Source organism: Dromaius novaehollandiae, unplaced genomic scaffold (genome assembly GCF_036370855.1).
Source record: "Dromaius novaehollandiae isolate bDroNov1 unplaced genomic scaffold, bDroNov1.hap1 HAP1_SCAFFOLD_31, whole genome shotgun sequence".
Taxonomy (NCBI): domain Eukaryota; kingdom Metazoa; phylum Chordata; class Aves; order Casuariiformes; family Dromaiidae; genus Dromaius; species Dromaius novaehollandiae.
The window spans coordinates 1,853,872-1,872,223 of record NW_026991289.1 but is presented as its reverse complement, the minus strand read 5'-3'; the positions used below and the strand labels follow the sequence as shown (position 1 = coordinate 1,872,223).

General features: G+C 53.0%; 1 protein-coding gene and 1 pseudogene across 1 annotated transcript; one reads left to right on the top strand and one right to left on the bottom strand.

Annotated features, from left to right (window-relative positions):
• The window catches only part of LOC135325538 (class I histocompatibility antigen, F10 alpha chain-like), a 46,878-nt pseudogene extending 40,163 nt beyond the window's left edge, over positions 1-6,715 (top strand).
• A 7,376-nt stretch (positions 6,716-14,091) lies between these two features.
• LOC135325537 (olfactory receptor 14C36-like) lies at positions 14,092-16,070 on the bottom strand. Its single transcript, XM_064503656.1, has 2 exons — positions 15,324-16,070; positions 14,092-14,220 (listed from the first exon to the last, which is right to left on the bottom strand). The coding sequence occupies exons 1-2, from the start codon at positions 16,068-16,070 to the stop codon at positions 14,092-14,094; spliced, it is 876 nt and encodes a 291-aa protein (XP_064359726.1).
• Positions 16,071-18,352: the final 2,282 nt, after the last annotated feature.

The following is an 18,352-nucleotide window of genomic DNA, read 5'->3' as shown; positions in this document are numbered from 1 at the left end:
GTAACCATGGCTATGAAGCATGGCAGGGACCAGGGTCCCAGATAAAGCTCTACGGATGATGTGTGTTCAGGACACATTTGATCTTTTCTGGTGTATCATCTCTATCTTAAGCACCACAGACTGAGAAACCTTGCTGAGGACTTTGAAAAACAAAGAGCCTGCTTTGGTGCCTCAAAGAGGAAGGTTGCGTCCTCTCCCCATATGGTCCTACCTACATCCTGCTTCTACAAAAAGAGCAACCCACAGCAGAAATCAGTTTTGAGGCTCACCAAAGCATCTCAAACTGTGGCCACGCTTTGTGCTGTTTCATCCCACATGACTTTGATCTTGTCTTTAAAAAACGCCAACCACCAAACCAACCCTCAAACCCCAGCTTCCTGCACACGTCTGCCCAGGGCAGAGACCTGACAGTGCAGGGGTGCAGAAGTGACGTCTCCAGGGACCCCTTTTAGATATATCACAGCCTATGGCACTGTCTGGAGATGTTTCTGAAGAATTTATCAGCAAGTTTTTGGAAAATACCTGGGGTGAAGGGAGGTAAGGGGAAGGGAAATCTGCCTGCTCTCTCCCTGGCTCTGCCATCTCCATGGCGGTGACCTACTGAGCCCCCTGATGACACAAGCTGATGTCACAGTGGGATGTGCTGCATCACAGGGACGTCTCCCCAGTGCTGCAGCAGTGCCCTCACTTCGCTGCAAGGCCCAGGAGCTGCTGGGCACTGCTCACACGCTCCCCACCACTGCCCTTTGGAGCTGCTCCATGGCAAGATGGGAGACAGGAAGCAGCAGGCCACCTTGGGGCGCCTCGCAGAAAGGCAGAGGAGCAGGTTGAGGAGGAGTTTTGAGTGAAGAAATGTGAAGAGCATCCTTTTCCCCTGGATGGACAGAAGAGCTGAGGGCAAGGGGAGAAGTGAGATGGAGGACTGCTGGACCAAGACGATCAGCCCAGAACACAGTTCATTGTCGCTAGTGCTCCTGCAGCCCTCCATCAAGGATAAGGGCTTCAGAAGCGCCTTCCCAAGGAGTCGCACAGATAGTGTTTGCTGAAAAAAAAGGCTGTGGGTCCTGGGCTGCAGGGGTGGCTGGACAGGCCTGTGGGCTGCCACAAGAGCCCTGCCTGAGGGTCCCCTCTGGCTCAGGGGACAATGTGGCAGCCAGGACTTGGGGCTGCCCCGAGCCCCGAGGCTCCTGTGGGGCTGGCTCCATCCCCTTGTGGAGGCTGGGGGGCAATCCATGGCCAGGCTTCCCTGGGAGTGGGTCCCCCTTTGGCATCTGGCTCTGGCAGGAAAGGGGTCCTGTGTCCTGGAGGATGGGGTGTCCTGCAGCTCCTGTGGGGCTCTCAAGAGCCTGCTGGTAATGCCCACATGGGGAAAAAAAAACAAAAAAAACCCCTTCAGCTTCTAATAACTGGAAGCCATCTACTTGTTTGGGAGAACTTCTGTCCCTTCCCCTTGGTTCCTTTTACGCTTCCAACTTGGCAGAACATATTTTGGGCTCAGAGAAGTCATCTTCAGATGGCCACAGCCCCTGTCCTCCTGCAGATGGGGTCCGACCTCTGCACCCAAAAGACAGCCTGTTTGGGGGAGCAGCTTGGGAACATCATTGCCACCCCACAAGGCCCTGCTGACCCCAAACCTGTTTCTCTGAGCCGTGGGGGGCAGTGCTGGGGGCAGCCCAGCAGGGCCATCTCACCCGCCCCCTCCCAGCCCCACACCTCTGCTGCCCAGCACCGGCAGGCCCAGAGCTGCTCTGGCCCTGGCTGCCCCGGGGCCCCGGGGCTCCTCAGCCCTGTGGAGCGATGTGCCGGGGCCCAGCCCAGCCCCGCAGAGAGCAGCTCCTGCTTGGCCACGGCCCAGCCCTGCCGGGCGCAGCAGGAGAGCTGCTCCCCCACACCCGGCACAGACCCCGGGTGCAAGGCAGCCAGGAGTCCCACGGGGCCCCTGCGGCAGAGCCCAGACCCTGCGGGACAGCAGCCAGGCCCCAGCACCCCGCACTGCCCAGGCACATGGCGCCGGGCTGCCCCCAGGCCCTGCCGCGTCCCGCACTGCTGCCCACAACATGGCGCCCCACCATGGCGGGGCGGGGAGGAAGGGGCACAGCTGGCCGTCAGGGCAGGAGGCTGTAACGTTCCCCTGGCAACGCCCCAGTGCTGCCTCCTATTGGCTGGTGGGAGGAGGAGGGCAGGGCTGGGCTTGATTGGTGGCTCTGTCAGCCAATCAGAGTGCAGCATGTGGAAAAACCCAGCCCTGGAAGCAGGGCGGGATCAAAGCAGGAGCGAGGGGGTGGGTGTGAGCGGGTGTGAGCAGGGCTGGCGGGGCTGCGGGCGCGTCCCGATGGTGGCGGGTGCCATCCCGCTGGGGCGGGGGCAGTGGTGCTGCCCTGGGGCTGCTTTCCTCCCGGAGCTGCAGCAGGGGCTGGTGGGGCCAGGAGCACAGGACAAAGCGCCCTGGCCCCGGGGGAGCTGCCCTGCGAGCCAGACGTGCCGGCTGCCCCCGAGCAGCTGGGCCAGGGGGCTGGGGGGGTTTGGGGGCAGGAAGCTTTGCCCCTGCCCTGGGTCACAGACCCCTTGTCAAGGGTGTCCCTGAGCTGCTGCTGCCACCGCAGCCCCCAGGTGCTGCTCAGAGCTGCGTTTGGGAGCTGCTGGGCAAAGGCTGAGCAGGCTGCTGGTGTCCTTGCGAGGGGCCCTTCCCAGGGGTCTCTTCTGTTCTGAAAACGGCATTTCCGAGGGGCTCTGAGAGGCTTTCAGAGAAGTTGAGGCACAAGAGAGAGGCAAGAGCTGCCTGATCAGCCCCTGTGAGAGCCCTTCTCCTCTGCTTCCTGGAGGTGGGAAGTGAGCAGGCCCCGGGCTGTGAGGGGCTGTTCAGAGGCAGTGCCTGTTGCAAGGCCTTGGAGGACTAGAAGGGAATTGAGGGGATGGAGAGTTGGGCTTTCTGTGTTTTGGGGCACTTGGGGGTGCCGTGTCTGCTGCCATGTGTGGTGCTGTGCCCTGTGTGTTGCTGATGCAGAGGCGCGTGTTGGCTGCCAACCCTCTGTGAGGTGCGGGGGTAGTAGTGTGTCACACTGTGGGGTGCCCTGTGGTGGAGCTGGGTGTTGGCCCCAGTGTTTTGCTGCTCAGCATGGGAGGAGGTGGCTGGAGAGAGCAGTGCTGTGCTCCCAGGGCCCAGCCTGCCATCACAGTGTCCTCTGGGAGACCTGGGTGAGGACTGTTGGTGACCGTGTTCCCTCCTTGGAGCATCCTGGTGTGAGCCAGGGATGCTCACAGTTTGGTGGTTTCTGTCAGCTGAGGTTCAGGCTTGCAGTTTCTGACGGTCTTGATGCTTCCATGAGTCTTTGGGATTTTACTGACTCTGCTGGAGAAAGTTCTCTTCTCACTCCTTAAAGGCTTTCTGTTGAAGCTGGACCCTCATGGCATCTTCCCTTCTCAGACCCTAACCCATTCCGATCCATCCAAGAGATGGGTAGTTAATCAAAGCAGAGCCATTTCTCCCCTTTGTGCCTCCCCAGACCCTTGCAGACAGGGCAGATGCCACCTCACCAGAAGTCAGGCCTCTCAGGGTGCTGGGTTGCTCTGAGACACCTGTCCTTGGTCAGTGGTGGAGGTGGCATCTCCGAAGCTGCTGCTCCCTTTGGCAAGAATCTCAGAATAGCAGATTCCTTGAGCCTGCAATGGGGGAGACATCTGGAGGTGGGGATCCAATGCCCTGCTCAAGGCAGGTCCCAGAAGAGGAGGTATCTTCAGGCCTTTTCCAGTGTAGTTTTGATTATCTCTGAGGCTGGAGATCTGAGAACCTCTCCGGATCCCTATGCCACGTTTTGGCCACCCTCATGGAGAAAAACCTAAGAAGCCACAGAAGAAACATCTGTGAAAAATTTCCCATTGTCCTATTTGTCCCTGTTGCCTCTTCTGCTATTAGTGTGCACCTCCAAGAAAATCGGGGTCTGCCTTCTCTGTGCCCTCCATAAGGTAACTGTGCACAGCATGAAGATCCCCCTTGGCCTTCTCTTGTCTAGGCTGAACCCAGCTCTCCCAAGCTCTCCTTATATGCCCCATGCTCATGCTCCAGGCTGGACCATCTTGGTGTCCCTGTGCTGGACTGCCTCCTGTGTGTTCCTGCCTTTGCAGAATTGCAGAGCCCAAATGGGAGCCGGTGCACAGACATGGTCTCCCCTGTGCCAAAAAGCGGGCTAGAACATCTCAGTGGCCCTGCTGGCTGTGCTCTCACAACTATAGTTCAGCAAAGAGGGGAGACATTTGCCCCGACTGTTGTGATTCTGCAAGGCCAGCAGCACCGACAGTAACACTCTGATTTTTTTCTTTCTTTCTAGGTTGCTCCACTCACGTAGGTTCCCTGTGCAGGCCTAGAGCCCCTGAGGATGGAGGCAGGATGCCAGTGTGTCTCCCTGTACCTGTCAACATCTCTGCCAACATCGTGAGCCCTCTGTGAAAGCAGCTGCAAGTGAATGAGATGAGGCTGCGTATGGATGCGAAGGCTTCCAGAAATGCGCCTGGCTTCCATGGGTGACTTGGGGAGGGGGTTCACCTCCTGGTACCTCTGCTGTGCTGCAAATTCCATGTCCCACAAATGCTGTTACTGCCGGCCTGCTCAGCAAATGCCACTGTGCCCCCTCCTTTTCCTAGAAGGTTGTGGTGCCATACAGGACAAGTCCAAGACCCTTATAATTAAATGCCAGCATCTCTTGAGTGCCTTTGTCTGAGTGCCCCAAAGCCTCCGTAGCTTGAACTGAGGAAGTCTCACAGCTCTTCACCATCTGGCTCTGCAAGGGGTGAAGATGTGCCCAGGGCCAGGTTGCCTGTGGCAGCCAGGACAGCTGACATTTCAGCAGACCTCCAGTCTGGGGCTGTCTCCTTGCTTGGGCCTCATGTCAAAGCCTCTGCACCCTTTTTCCCTTCACAAGGGCTCCTTGTCCAAGGAACTGAAGGAAAGAAACCAAGGTTACTTTGGCCTAAGGCCAAATCTGGAGGCCTTCAAGACTCTCAAAGGTTTCAACAGTGTATCCCTATCCCCCCATACCTAGCTGGAGGTTCGGGAGGGGATGGGGGTGGAAAGCAGCAGCCTGCTCTGCCCAAAGAAAGCAGGCTCCTTCCCTCTGAAAAGAGCAGCATTGCCCAAGGAGACAGCTCTGTCCCTGGTCTTGTGCTGATTGTTTTGCACCTGCCTTGTGAGCCTAGAGTGCCTTGGCCACCTCCTGGTGTTACCACAAGAGCTTCCCTGTGTGTGTGGGTTGAGGAGCCAAGGGAAGGCAGTGAGCAGAGCAGTGTCGGAGGGACTATGCAAGCCGCAAGGGTCCTGCCTCCATCTCTGCTTGCTGGCACTTGGTTGTATCTAGCAGAAGGGCCAGCTCTGTGGGGCAGAGACAGTGTGTTTGTAGACTAGCTGGCACAGCTGAGGTCTGGCGTCAGGGTGATGGCTGGTGCAGTGCTGAGTTGATGTGACAGTGTCAGGGACCCTTTCCAGTGCAGCTGCTCCCTCAGCTGATCTCTGTACCTCGGCACTGGAAATGGCAGTGGCCTCCTGCTGTCATTGTGTAGGTGCTCCAGTGCAAAGGCTTACAGCTCGGACTTGATGGTCATAAAGGAAAAGCAAGACCAATCGTTGCCTTTTGTGATTTGTGCCCAGGGTGACAGAGTGGAGCTGTGCCATGACCTGGAGAGAATCCTGCCAGGAGATGACAGCCGTTTGCAGAAGACTGTTATGCGTGAAGTGGTAACAGCGTACTCGAGGGCCATGCGAGTGGCCCAGGTGAGCTTCTCCTCTGTGAAGGTTTGCACTTCTCCAGTCACTTGTGACTCGCTGCCAGCTAGGCCAGCAGCAGGCACGTTGATGCCATTTGTGCTTGTGAGGTCAGTTGTGCCTGTGAACCTGGTAGGCCAACAGCATGCACATAGCTTTGGTGATGCTGGTGAGGTCCCTTGTGTCTCAATGTCTCACAAACGGGGAGCAGGCCCATGGCTGCTGTTGTACTTTTGTGGTCAGCTGTGCATCAGTATGTGATTGGTGATGAGCAGGCACATTGCTGCTGTTTGTGCTTGTTTAGGTCAATTGCGCCTCAGTCACTAACAGGCCAGGAGCAGATCGATGGCTTCCTGTGAGGTCACTTCAGCCTCAGTACCTGAGAGTCCAGCTCGATGCATATTGCTGATGTTTGTGTTGGTGAAATCATTCGGTCTCAGGATCTGCTAGGCCACCAGCCGCCACATTGCTCATTTTTGTACTTGTGAGGTGGCTTTTGTTTCAGTAGCTCATCAGACAGCATCAAGCACGTTGCTGCTTTTGTGCTTGTGAGGTCACTTCTGCCTCTGTGCTTGATAGGCCACCAGCAAGCACATGGCTTCAGTGCGGATTCTGAGGTCACTGTTGCTGAAGAATCTGATAGGCCAGCAGCAGAGCCATTGCTGCTGTTTCTGGTTCTGAGCTCCCATCTGCATGAGGGCCTGGTAGAGCAGCGGTATGGAGATGAGTGCTGTCTGTGCTTCTGAGGTTCGTGTGCCTCAGTCCATGATAGGTCAGCAGCAGGCACATGGCTTCAGTGCAGACTGAGGTCACTTTTGTTTTGCTATTGGAGAGGGCACCTGGCTGCGGTTTTTGCTTGTGAGGTCACTATTGCCTTATATCTGATAGGCCAGCAGATGGCACGTGGCTTTGATGAAGACTGTGAAGTCACTACTTCCTCAGAACCAGATAGCCAAGCACTAAGCAAATTCCACTGTGAGGCCACTGTGCATCTGTAAATGACAAGCAACAAGAAGGCATATTATTGCTCTTTGTGCTTGTGAGCTCACTTCTGCCTCACTTCCCGATAGGCCAGTGCTGGGTCTATGGCTTGTGTTTGTGGTTGTGAGGTCACTTCTGCCTGAGGCCCTGATAGGCCCGTGCTGGTCACATGGCTGCTGTTTGCTGTTGTGAGGTCACTTGAGCCTCAGTGCCTGAGGCCCTGATAGGCCAGTACTGGTCACGGGGCTGCTGTTTTGCTTATGAGGTCACTTGTGCCCCAGTGCCTGCTCAGCAGTACTGCTCCTGTGCCTGCTGTTTCCTGGTGTCAGGTCACTTGTGCCTCAGTGCCTGATAGGCCAGTGCTGGTCATGTGGCTGCTGTTTGTGGTTGTGAGGTCACTTGTGCCTCAGGCCCTGACAGGCCAGTGCTAGGCACATTGCTGCTGTTCGTATGTGCGAGGTCACTTCTGCCTCAGCACTAGATAGTCCAGTGGTAGGCAAATTGCTTCTGTTTGTGGTTGTGAGGTCATTGTGCCTCTGTACCTGACAGGCCAGCAGCAAGCACATAATACAAATGATCCAGCAGCATGCGAAACTGTGTGCCAAAATCTAGTTCTAGCGGTAAGAACTTCAGGGCAAGTGGGCGTTAATGCGGAAAAGTTACTATCTTTAGCAAGTCTGAGGAACACCCGAGCAATTTTTGGAATCGCTTGTGGCAAACCCTGTTATGCCATGGAGGGACGTTGGTGGGAAATTCTAATAAAGGGCTAGCAATGAGCGTATTGCTCAGGCAAGTGGCACCAAATATCCATGAGTATTTCAGAAAACATGCTTCAGGACGGCAGGGAGAGAATTTACAGAAGATGCTGTCTGTCGTTAGCAGCTTGCATATACGATGGAAGGTCAGGAAAAGAATGAAAAGAGAAGGAAAGAGGGAAGCGGGAGGAAGTGAGTATGCTGGCAGCAGCATTGGGTGGAATTCCAAAGATGAAAGGAAGGGGAATAGATGTGAGAGGATGAGGTCAAAGAGGAAGAGGGACCAGAAGAGCAGGAATGGGTATAAAACAGTACCCCCTTTCCCGGGAGGCCAAACAGGGAATTGCGCCTGTGATTGCTGATTTGATTAAGAACAGAATTACAGCACAATGTACTTCCCTTTGTAATACCCCTGTATTGCCTGTCAAGAAACCAAAATTGGACCCAAACGGGAAACCAGCATGCTGCTTTGTACAAGATTTATGAGCAGTTAATAAAATAGTGGATCTGCCACACCCTGTGGTCCCTGATCCAATCCAAGTCCTGATGGAAATTCCCTCACATGCAAGCTGTGTTACTGTTTTGGATCTAACAGTAGCTTTCTTTAGTATACCAGCACATAAAGACTCACAGTTCCTCTTTGCCTTGACTTGGAAAGCACAGCAGTACACATGGACCAGATTTGCAGGTTCCCCCACATGGTTTTCAAGAATATTGAAAAGAGATTTACAAACTATTACGCTGTCAAAAAAACACTAAGCTGGTACAATATGTAGAGGACCTGTTGACTGCGAGTACTGATTGTGATATTTGTTTGCAAGATACTAAAACATCATTGTGTGCCCTAGCGAAAAGGGACATAAAGTCTCTCTTGTCAAAATGCAGTTGTGCCAGCAACAAGTTAATTATTTGGGAATGGTAATTTACTCAGGAGAGAGATTGATCTCATTGGAGTGAATACAAGCAATCCAAGAAACACCAGTCCCTCAGACAAAAAGGCAGGTTAGGGCTTTTATAGGTGCAATGGGATTTAATAGGTATTGGATACTTGGGTTTAGTGAAAAAGCAAAGGATTTAACACAGTTCACGAAAGACAGTGAACCGGATTTAGTGGCATGGACTACAGAGGCGGGAAAAAGAGCATTTAAAGAGTGAAAGCAGGCAGTTACGGAGGCTCCCTCTCTAGCTTTACCAGACTGAGTTAGATTCTGATAAAGGAGCTCATTTTACTGCTAAAGTACTAAAAGCAATATGTGAAACATTAGGAATTCAAAACAGACTACATATATCTTATCATCCTCAATCTTCAGGGCAGGTGGAAATAATGAATTGTACACTAAAAATGAAGTTAGCTAAAAATTTGTAGGGAGTATCAATTAAAATGGACAGAAGCACTGCCATTAGCATTATGGGAATGAAGACGATGCCTGGGCCCAAGCCATGGGTTGACCCCTTTTGAAATTCTGTTTGGCAGACCAGATAGGATCCCAGGCACTTTTATCCTGGCACATGCAAGCCTTTTGGCAGGAGATGAAGCTGTTACCCAGTATGTTCTGTATTTGCAAAATAGTTTCAAAAATAAGAGGTATGAAGCTGTAATTACCCAACCTCTGCCTTTAGAAGATTACCTTCATCCATATCGACTGGGAGATTATGTTAGAGTAAAAACTCATAAAGCCAAAAACATGTTACAACCAAAATGGGAGGGCCCTGTGCAAGCGTTATTATGTCCTTATTCTGCTGTGACCTCACAGGCACAAGTGATTTCTCTCTCTCAATTAGCCATCCAAAATCGATCGGCCCTAGATTACCTATTGGCCACACAGGGAGCAGTGTGTGTGCTGGTAAACACCACCTGCTGTTTTTATGCAAACAAATCAAAACAAATTGAATATGAGGGAAACGTCATTCAACGACATGTCCGCACCTTCCATTGGATAGCCAAAGAGCAGCCTCTGCTTAATAGCCTAGCAACAGCCTGGTCGTGGTTGTGGTCATGGCTACCAGATCTGTGAGTGAGGACCAGGCATGTTTTCATAATTTTAATGTTAATTCTGGCAATAGGAACTGTGCTTTGCTGTTGTGTCTCGTGCAAGGGTCAACAATGTTCAACTTGCCTCTCGTGTAAGGGGATATAAGTATAGACCAGCATAACAATGAAAGCAGGCACACATGAAATAACAGGAGGGAATGTTAAGGAAATTTCCACTGTACTTTAGTTTTGCAGAGAAAGAACATGCAAGGTCACAGCGCCCTGCAAGCAGAACATCTTATCTGACCTTGCCTTAGCCCTGTCTTTCATACAGAGTTCAGGAACTGCAAAGAAGCCAGTTTAATCCAGCCAGCAGTGCCAAAGTTGCTCAAAGGTAACATCAGCGGAGGTGCAAATCAGCTAATGAATAATTACAAGATGGTCCATATAAGGCTGGCACGGAAATACCTCGTACTGTAACATGGCAAGGGGACTGGTAGAACTAAGAATCATGGCTAGATCTGGTTGGTTATGTAGACTAAAGTATTGACTAGGTAACAGCTTAGTATTGCTTCAAAGCTGTAACCAAAAGCTGCTCGGGGTCCTTCTTGTGCGCCCAGCCAAGAGGCACCTTATTGCTAGCAATAAAACTTTAAAAATCTTAGAGAATCTGACTCCTGCTGCTCATTACCGGTGCCCGCGAATGAACAAAAGAGAAAAGATGATTTTTACACATGCCACTGGCCTATCAGGGCCTCAGCCAGAAGTGTCCTCAAAACTGCAAACCCCAGCCATTTGCCTAGCACTGTCCTATCAGGCACTGGTGCACCAGTGACCTCACAGCCACAAGCAGCAGCCAGTTCCAGCTTCTGGTCTATCGGGTATTGATGCAATGGTTACCTCACAGTTAATGTCAAAGCCATATGCCTGAAGCTGCCCTAAAAGCGTCTGAGGATGTAGTGTCCTCAAGAGCAGCAATATGCTTGGCACTGACCTCTCAGGCACTGAGGCACAAGTGACCTCACAACCACAGACAACAGCCTTGTAACCAGCACTGGCCTATAAGGGCAGGAGGCACGAGTGACCTCACAACCACAGACACCAGCCATGTGACTGGCACTGGCCTATCAGGGCCTCAGGCAGAAGTGGCCTGTGATTGCATCCCTCCCCAATTCTGGAAATCAATTTCCCTTTCCGAAAAAAAAAAAAAAGACCAGTATATTAAAAAAAGATAACAAAGCAAAGAAAGACAAGAAGAACACAGAAAATTTAAAAGCTGGGAAGTGTAACAAAACATTTCTTCACTTTAGATCATTTTCTTAATTGCATTGTTGTTTCATTTTTATTGACATTTTTAAAAAGATCTCTGTTATTACCAGGCCTGCAGCATTAGAAATGTATTTCTGTGTCTTGCACAGAGCCCAGTGGCCCAAAACCACGCATGGCCCAGGGCTGTCCACGCCACTGCTCACTCTGCACAGAGCGAGTCGCACCCAGCAGAGACAGGAGTGACCACACAACCGACATCCTTGCCCTGTGCCTGTTGGTGGTCTATCAGGTACTCAGGCAGACAGGACCTGACAACCACCTACCCTAGAAAGGAGTCGAGTGCTGGCCTGTGAGCTTCACCCACTGAAGTCACCTCACAGCCACTTTCCCACCCATGTGCCTGCTCCTGGTCCATCATCTGCAGAGGCAGACGTGACCTCTCAGGCACCTTCATGGCTGTGGGCCTCCTACTCTCTTATGAGCTTCTGAGACAGAATTGATCTCATAAAAATGTCCCCAACTATCAGCCTCCTGGTGGCCTGTCAGCTGACCAGATACAACTGACCTCATAATCACCTACCAAGCCAATGGACCGGCTGCTGGTCTTTCACCTTGCCTTAGGGAAATCACCTCAGCATGCTCTTGGCTTCCATCCAGCCCGGTACTCAGGCAGAAATGACACCACAATCACCACCTGAGCTACGCACCTGCTGCTGGCCAATGTGAGGCTGAGATGGAAGTGATCTCACAGTCACCATCCAAGCCATGCAACTGTTTCTGGCCTATCAACTACACAGTTCTAAATGACCTCACAAGCAACATCCTAGCCCTGTGCCTCTTGCTGGCCTATCAGGTCCTCCGGCAGAAGTGACCTCACAAACAATTGCCCCAAGCATTAGCCAAGTGCTGGCCTATCAGCTGCTCAGATAGAGGTGACCTTACAATCCTCTACCAAGCCCACAGGGCTGCTGCTGATGGCCTTTCAGCTTCTCTGATGGACAAGGTTTGAGTTCCTGCTTGGGAGGTCACTTCTACCTCAGCCTCTGATAGGCTACCAGCAGGCTCATGGCTGGGGCCTGTGCATGTGAGGTCACTCCTGCTTTAGCAGCTGATAGAGAAGCAGCAGGCACATAGCTTGGACACTGATGGTGAGGTTCCTTGTATCTGATCAGCTGAACATGGGCGCTGAGTTAACATCCTGGCAGGAGATCCTGGCAAGATGTTAAAGAATATGGGACTGGGGCTGTCTAGAAGTAGCCGCTTAGCACAACTTCTCTCAAACTTGCTTAGCATGAGGAGCTAAATTTACTGAAGCCTTCAGCCACACTCACAGAACATGATGAACTTTCACCTAGTTCAGTAAAAGAGGCCCCAGAGCTGGTTCCAGCTGGAAAGAGGAGGGAGTTACCAGCAGTCTGTGTTCCTGTGTCTCACACTCCGAAAGGGGGGATGTCAAGGCTTTGAAATAAGGCCTGTGCAGGGCATCAGGACCTTGAGAAACAAAGCCTCCTCTCACTGCTGGGGCAGTGTTAGTTATTGTGGTCTGGAATTATCTCCTCTGGACCTAGAGAGACAATGATAGGACCCAACAGGGAATGGGAAGACCCCAGACCTGAATATTACTGTTGGTCCGAACTACTGTGTGAGGAGTGGAGAACTTAGATTGAAAGGTTATAATTGCCCAGGGGTTTCTTTGTTCGGGTCCCTCTCCGGAGGCATCCAGCTTGAGCTGTCATTTGCTGCTGTACCATATATAGTAAATGAGTGTGTGATACTCCGCGTCTGAGACTCTGCTTCGGGAAACCTAGGGTCAGAGGCCGTCTTTAACACTGCCCCTCGCCTGCCGGCAGTGCAGCCTGTGGGAAAGGCAGAGCCTGTCTCTGTGCCCAGGGTCTTTCCATTCATGGAGTTGCAGAGGATTTTTGGTGGGATCAGACCCCTGGAGACCTCCAGTCCAACCTCCCACGCAGAGCAGGGCTGCTTAGAACCCTACGGTCTTGTCTGTGATCTCTGAACTGCACCTGACCCCAGTTACCATCTCCAAACCTGCTCTGCTCCTCTTGTCCAGTCACAGTGGTACGGTACCTCTCGTTGGTGGGTCACTGCCCTGCCTGCCTTGCCAGCACCCTCGGCTCCCAGCTCCCCTTCCCACAGGCAGCAGCCCAGCTCCTGCTGCTCCCAGCACTCCAGTGCAGGAACCCATTCACAGGTGGTGCTTAAACACTCAAGCTGTGATACAGAAATACCTGCTTTCATAACTACACATTAAAAAGCACACCCCAAGTGGCTGCTCTCACTTTTTCATCTAGTGAAGATTCCGTGTGCAGCTTCACCCGGGCAGGGGGTCCAAATCCAAAGCTCTCCTTACTCCTTTAAATGGGCTGTCAGGCAAGAGTTGCTGCTGTGCCTGCACGGCCAGTGTTTTTACTTACAACCTTCTCTGGGATCTGCTCGGGTCCCAGCTTCCCTTGCCAAGGCTTTCCTGACCATAGTCAGACACAGGTCCGAGGCAGAGATGGGGAGTCAGGTCAGCAGGATGGGGACAGGGTCGGGTCAGGACCCGAGAGGTGCAGGGCCAGCCACAGCCATGTCCACAGCGTAGCTCAGGCACGGCCCAAGGACAAGGGGAGCAGATCCCTGGCAAGGGGGAGGGGGCCTTGCAATGAGGCTGACCACTCTCTGTCTCCCCTGCTCTTGTGCCCAGCAGATCCCCCTCCCTGTCTGCCTGCAGCCCCTCCATGCCCACCCCGCTGCCCAGCACAGCACCAGAGCCCTGGCCCTGCAGCCCCTCCGGCAGCTCCTGCTGCCCCAGGGACAGAGCCACCTGCCCCGAGCTGGTGCCCAGAGAAACCTGCTTCTCCTTCTCGTTTCCTGTCTCTGAATGCTACCCGGCTTTTCTGCTGGGACATCCCTGCTCCCCCGAGAGCCTTTCCTCAGGTCAGTGTGTCTGTGCTGGCCTGGCCGTTCCCGCACCCCTGCCCCATGCTCCCCACAGGGCCTCAGGCTGGCGGTGCTGCTCTGCAGGGCGAGCGGGCTGTGAGGCTGCGGGGTTGTTCCACACTGGCCGTGCTGGCTGGGGCAGGAAGCAGACCCAGCTGGACAGGGACCACTGATACTGCTGGCACCTCTCTGTGCTCATGGATGGTGCTCAGAGTGACCCCAGGGTGTTGGCAATGGCAGGAGATGTGTTTGGGTGGGCACTGGTTCCAGCCTGTGGTGTTTCACTGAGGGTGCAGGAATCACTCTCCAGTGCCCCTTCCCTGGGCCTCCACTCCCCCTCCAGGGATTGCAGAGCCCTCGTTTCCCCCTACATACCTGGATTTAGTGCTTTACCTTCTGGTTACTCCACCATGGACCATCCCTCATTTTGTGAGGCTCCACTCACTGCCCACCCCAGGCACATGCTGTCTCTGGAGATCCCCTGAGCTCTCTTGGGGATCCCCTGGAGATTCCCTTCCAGAAGGTTGGGTATCTGTCATCAGCACTGTCACCTGTGGGACAGCCAAGCACAGGTGATTCAGACATCATTCCCCATCTCCACTGGTCACTGACAGATGAGCCTTGAATCCAGCCCTCAGTCCCTAACAGATCACCTGGGGACTCTGAGCTCCTCCCCTGCAGCCCATGGAGTTCACAAGCAGAAGAGTAGGCCCTTTTGTGGTGGAATCCTTTAGGCGTAATTTTGACTCCATCTTCTGAAGAAAGGCCAGACTTCAGGCATGTCACAGGAAGAACCCCTTTCCTTATAGAAATGTTATCCCAGAGGCCAGGTCTGGCAAAAGAGTGCCAAATGCCTGGTCCTGCTTTTGCTCACAGGAGCATGCCACTGCCATATTACAAGAGCACTTAGGCCCTATAAACACATTTTAGCACAGCAGAAGAGTGTGGAAGTGAGGAGAGCAGCCCTGAAATGAGAAAGTCCTGCTGCTGTTGGTGGACGAGTCTCCAGGAAAGCTGCAGCCCCCCAGTGAAGGCTGCAGTGAGGAAATGCCTGCTGTGGTGGTGAGGAGATGGTGCTGAGGAGCAGAAGATCTTTCCCCACAGGCTGTGTCCAGACTCTCTTCCCCTCCATTTCCGCTCCACTGTGTGCATCGGAGCTCTGTAGAGGGAACGGGACCAGCCACAGTGACACCTGGCTGCTACCTCCCCAAAGAGGGGTAGGACATCACATCCTGACTGTGGCCAGGGGCGCTGAGGTCTCCTAAAGGCAATTGGAACCCATGGTCTCAACCCGTCTGTACTCATCTGAGCCTGACTCTGTGCCCCTGAGCTCCCTTGGTGTCAGTGCCAAAGGAGACACTGCAAAGGGAAACGCTCCTCGTTGCACTGGAGGCATCCAAGGCATCTCAGACTAGCAGGCTCTGAGGTTCCCCCATGTCTGCTGATGAAGGGGGAAGCCTGGCTCCCTGCTTCGACACGGTCTCTGGGTCAGATTCAAATGAGAGATTCCTGAGGAGATGTAACATGAACCCAAATTTTTTTTAAAGAAAAAAGAGAAAAATAAGAAAGAAAGAAATGCAGAACACACAGCCTTGATGCCAGATGCCCTGAGGAGTGGATGCACAATGGATATTTATTGGTGCTGACATTGTACCCTTTGAATCAGCTTCTTCAGTGCATCCTTGAGCTCCTTGTTCCTCATGCTGTAGATGAGGGGGTTCACTGCTGGAGGCACCACCGAGTACAGAACAGCCACCAGCAGATCCAGAGCTGGGGAGGAGAGGGAGGGGGGCTTCAGGTAGGCAAACATGACAGTGCTGACAAACAGGGAGACGACAGCCAGGTGCGGGAGGCACATGGAAAAGGCTTTGTGCCGGCCCTGCTCAGAGGGGATCCTCAGCACGGCAGTGAAGATCTGCACGTAGGACAGCACAATGAAAATGAAACACCCAAAGAATAAACAAAGACTAACCACAAGAAGGCCAACTTCCCTGAGGTAGGAGTCTGAGCAGGAGAGCTTGAGGATCTGGGGAATTTCACAGAAGAACTGGTCCACTGTGTTGCCTTGGCAGAGTGGTATTGAAAATGTGTTAGCAGTGTGTAGCACAGCATAGAGAAAACCACTGGCCCAGGCAGCTGCTGCCATTCTGACACAAGCTCTGCTGCCCATGATGGTTCCGTAGTGCAGGGGTCTGCAGATGGCAATGTGGCAGTCGTAGGCCATGACTGTGAGGAGAGAATACTCAGTCGACATGAGAAAGATAAAATGGAAGACCTGGGCAGCACATCCTGAGTAGGAAATGGCCTTGGTGTCCCACAGGGAATTGGCCATGGACTGGGGGACAGTGGTGGAGATGGAGCCAAGGTCCAGGAGGGAGAGAATGAGTAGGAAGAAGTACATGGGGGTGTGGAGGCGGTGGTCGCAGGCTACAGCTGTGATGATGAGGCTGTTTCCAAGGAGGGCAGCCAGGTAGATGCCCAGGAAGAGTGAGAAGTGCAAGAGCTGCAGCTCCCGTGTGTCCGCAAACCCCAGGAGGAGGAACTCGTTGAGGGAGCTGCTGTTGGACATTTTGCTATCTCCGGGCATGGGGGACTGTCCAAAGAAAAGATATTGAGAAATTAGGAGAGACTTTTCAAGCAAAAAAAAAAAAAAAAAAAAATTGTTGCAGTTCTCGTACAACCCCCCACGTTGCCTCTCTCTTTACTGAGAGGATCTTTGTGCAGCTCCCTTGCTTGGGCTCCACTTTGCACTGCCTGAGTGTGCTGCTGCGAGGAGCAGGGACATCTGCCCGTGGGCTCCAGAGGAGTTAGTCCTGCTGTGCAGCAGTGGGAACGGGGGAATGGGGGTGACTAGCTCTGACATTCACCATTTCTGGCAAATGAAATACACTTCTCATATAGAAGGGCTTTTCAGCACCTTCACTCCCTATTCTAAAGAATGAAGTTTGAGGAGCAGAGTTTCAGGGATTTTTTATTTTCTTTGAGATGTCCTCATCAGCCCTGGGGAGTGTTCCTCAAAGCCAGAAATCCTTGGCATTTCTACTGCGAGTCCTGAGAAAAACAGGTTCACTGTCCCTTGTTGCAGTGTGAGGACAGCTAGTCTGTTTATTAGTCTTGTTCCCAGCTTTCCTGTGCTCCTACTTCGCTCAGCTGGTGGACGATAGCACTCATATATTGCCCTGAAAGGAAACCAGCCACTGCTGAGAGCAGAGCAGTCCAGTTTCAAAGTGCAGGTCTCCAAATTTCTCACCCTTTCTCCAGGCACCAGAGGGAGGTCTCCACACTCCCCTTCTAGCCAAGGACACACAGGGCTCTTTTCAGATGCCCATATGCAGCCTCCCACCATCATCTCCATACTCTCAGCATCTCTGTACCTTCTTCATGGCCTCTAAGATAGGCTACGAGACAGCTGTGCCATTCTAGGGGGCAGCTCAAAGCCTGACAGGACACCACAGAGAAATGGTCAAAGGACCATTAGGAATAAAGATGGGCTCTCCTTAAGGAAGAGTCAGCTCAATTCCCAACCCCACACTCTGCATTTCCTGGAGCTCCACAGGTTAGAAGGGGGCTGGGGAAAGCTCATTTCCATGCAGACTCCTCTGTTGCCTAACTCTCAGTGTCAGTGTCCGAACTGCAGCTGAAACCCCTCCCCTACCTCAGGGAGCTCGACAGAAGAACAGGAGCAGCATGGACAGGAGGGGAAAAAAGGAGCAACATTGTGATCCTGGTGCCGAAGGAGGCAAGGAGAGAGAAAGACAGAGGGGCACTTGGGAAAGCCTTCACCGTACCCAGCTGGGCATACCATCTCGCAAATGATGACATCGCAGGGGAGTCACTCTCAGCCGCTTTGTGGGACAGCAGTAAACAGGCCCATGGCAGGAGAGATGCCCCTCTGCCCTGCTGGAGGTCTGGCTGAAGAGGAGGTGGTTCATGCCCTGGACTCCATGGCTCGCAAGGCAGAGGGTCTGCTGGGTGGGAGGGGAGACAGGGGCAGCTTGCTCAGAGGAAGGTGTCTGCATCAGAGGGACTGAACATGACTTGCCCAAATCCATCCTGCCATGACGATTCTGTTAGCACTTCCCACTCCTTCCTGCCCATCTCTGCTGCCTGGAGCTGTCCCTGCTGGCAGCTCTTTCTCTGCCCCAACATCTTTTCCCTGCTAGTGCTCACAGATGCCATCCCAGCCACTGTGTGCTCAGTTCTGACCTATAGTAACCTCCCGGATCAGGGCACTGTCCAGGGGCATCTCTGTGCATGCACATCCTAAGGCAGCTCACATAAAGTCCTACGAGGCCACAAAGGTGATTCTGATGCTGTCTCTAGGCTAAGGTGGGGATGAAGCGGCTTGCTGAGGTTTCTCACAAAACTATTAATCTCTCAGAGTGAAGGTTCAGGAGTCCCAGTTCCTTGATAGAACAGAAAACTCTTTCTTTTTTTCTCCCTGACAAAATTAGGGAACTGAAAGCATGGACACCTGAAGGAAAGCACCTTCTCTTTCAAGTAGCCCTTCCCTTGATATTCCTCTTGAAAAGGCTCCTCGGACATCTCCTGTGCATGAGCTGGAGCTGTGAGCAGCCCTGATCCACTCAGCACACTCTCGGTGGGAGAATAAATCTGCCCTGCTGGGTCGCTCCTCTCACCCAGAGCTTTCTCCTGCAGCACCGTAGGGAGCTCCCTGGGCAG

What these genes read in the sequence shown, in the direction of transcription:
- LOC135325537 (XM_064503656.1), bottom strand. Translation starts at nt 16,070, where the DNA reads ATGTACTTCTTCCTACTCATTCTCTCCCTCCTGGACCTTGGCTCCATC. An exon ending in TGAAGAAGCTGATTCAAAGG is followed by an intron (nt 14,221 to 15,323) that starts GTACAATGTCAG and finishes GCTGTCCCACAG; the next exon opens with GTGACAGTGCTGATGACAGA.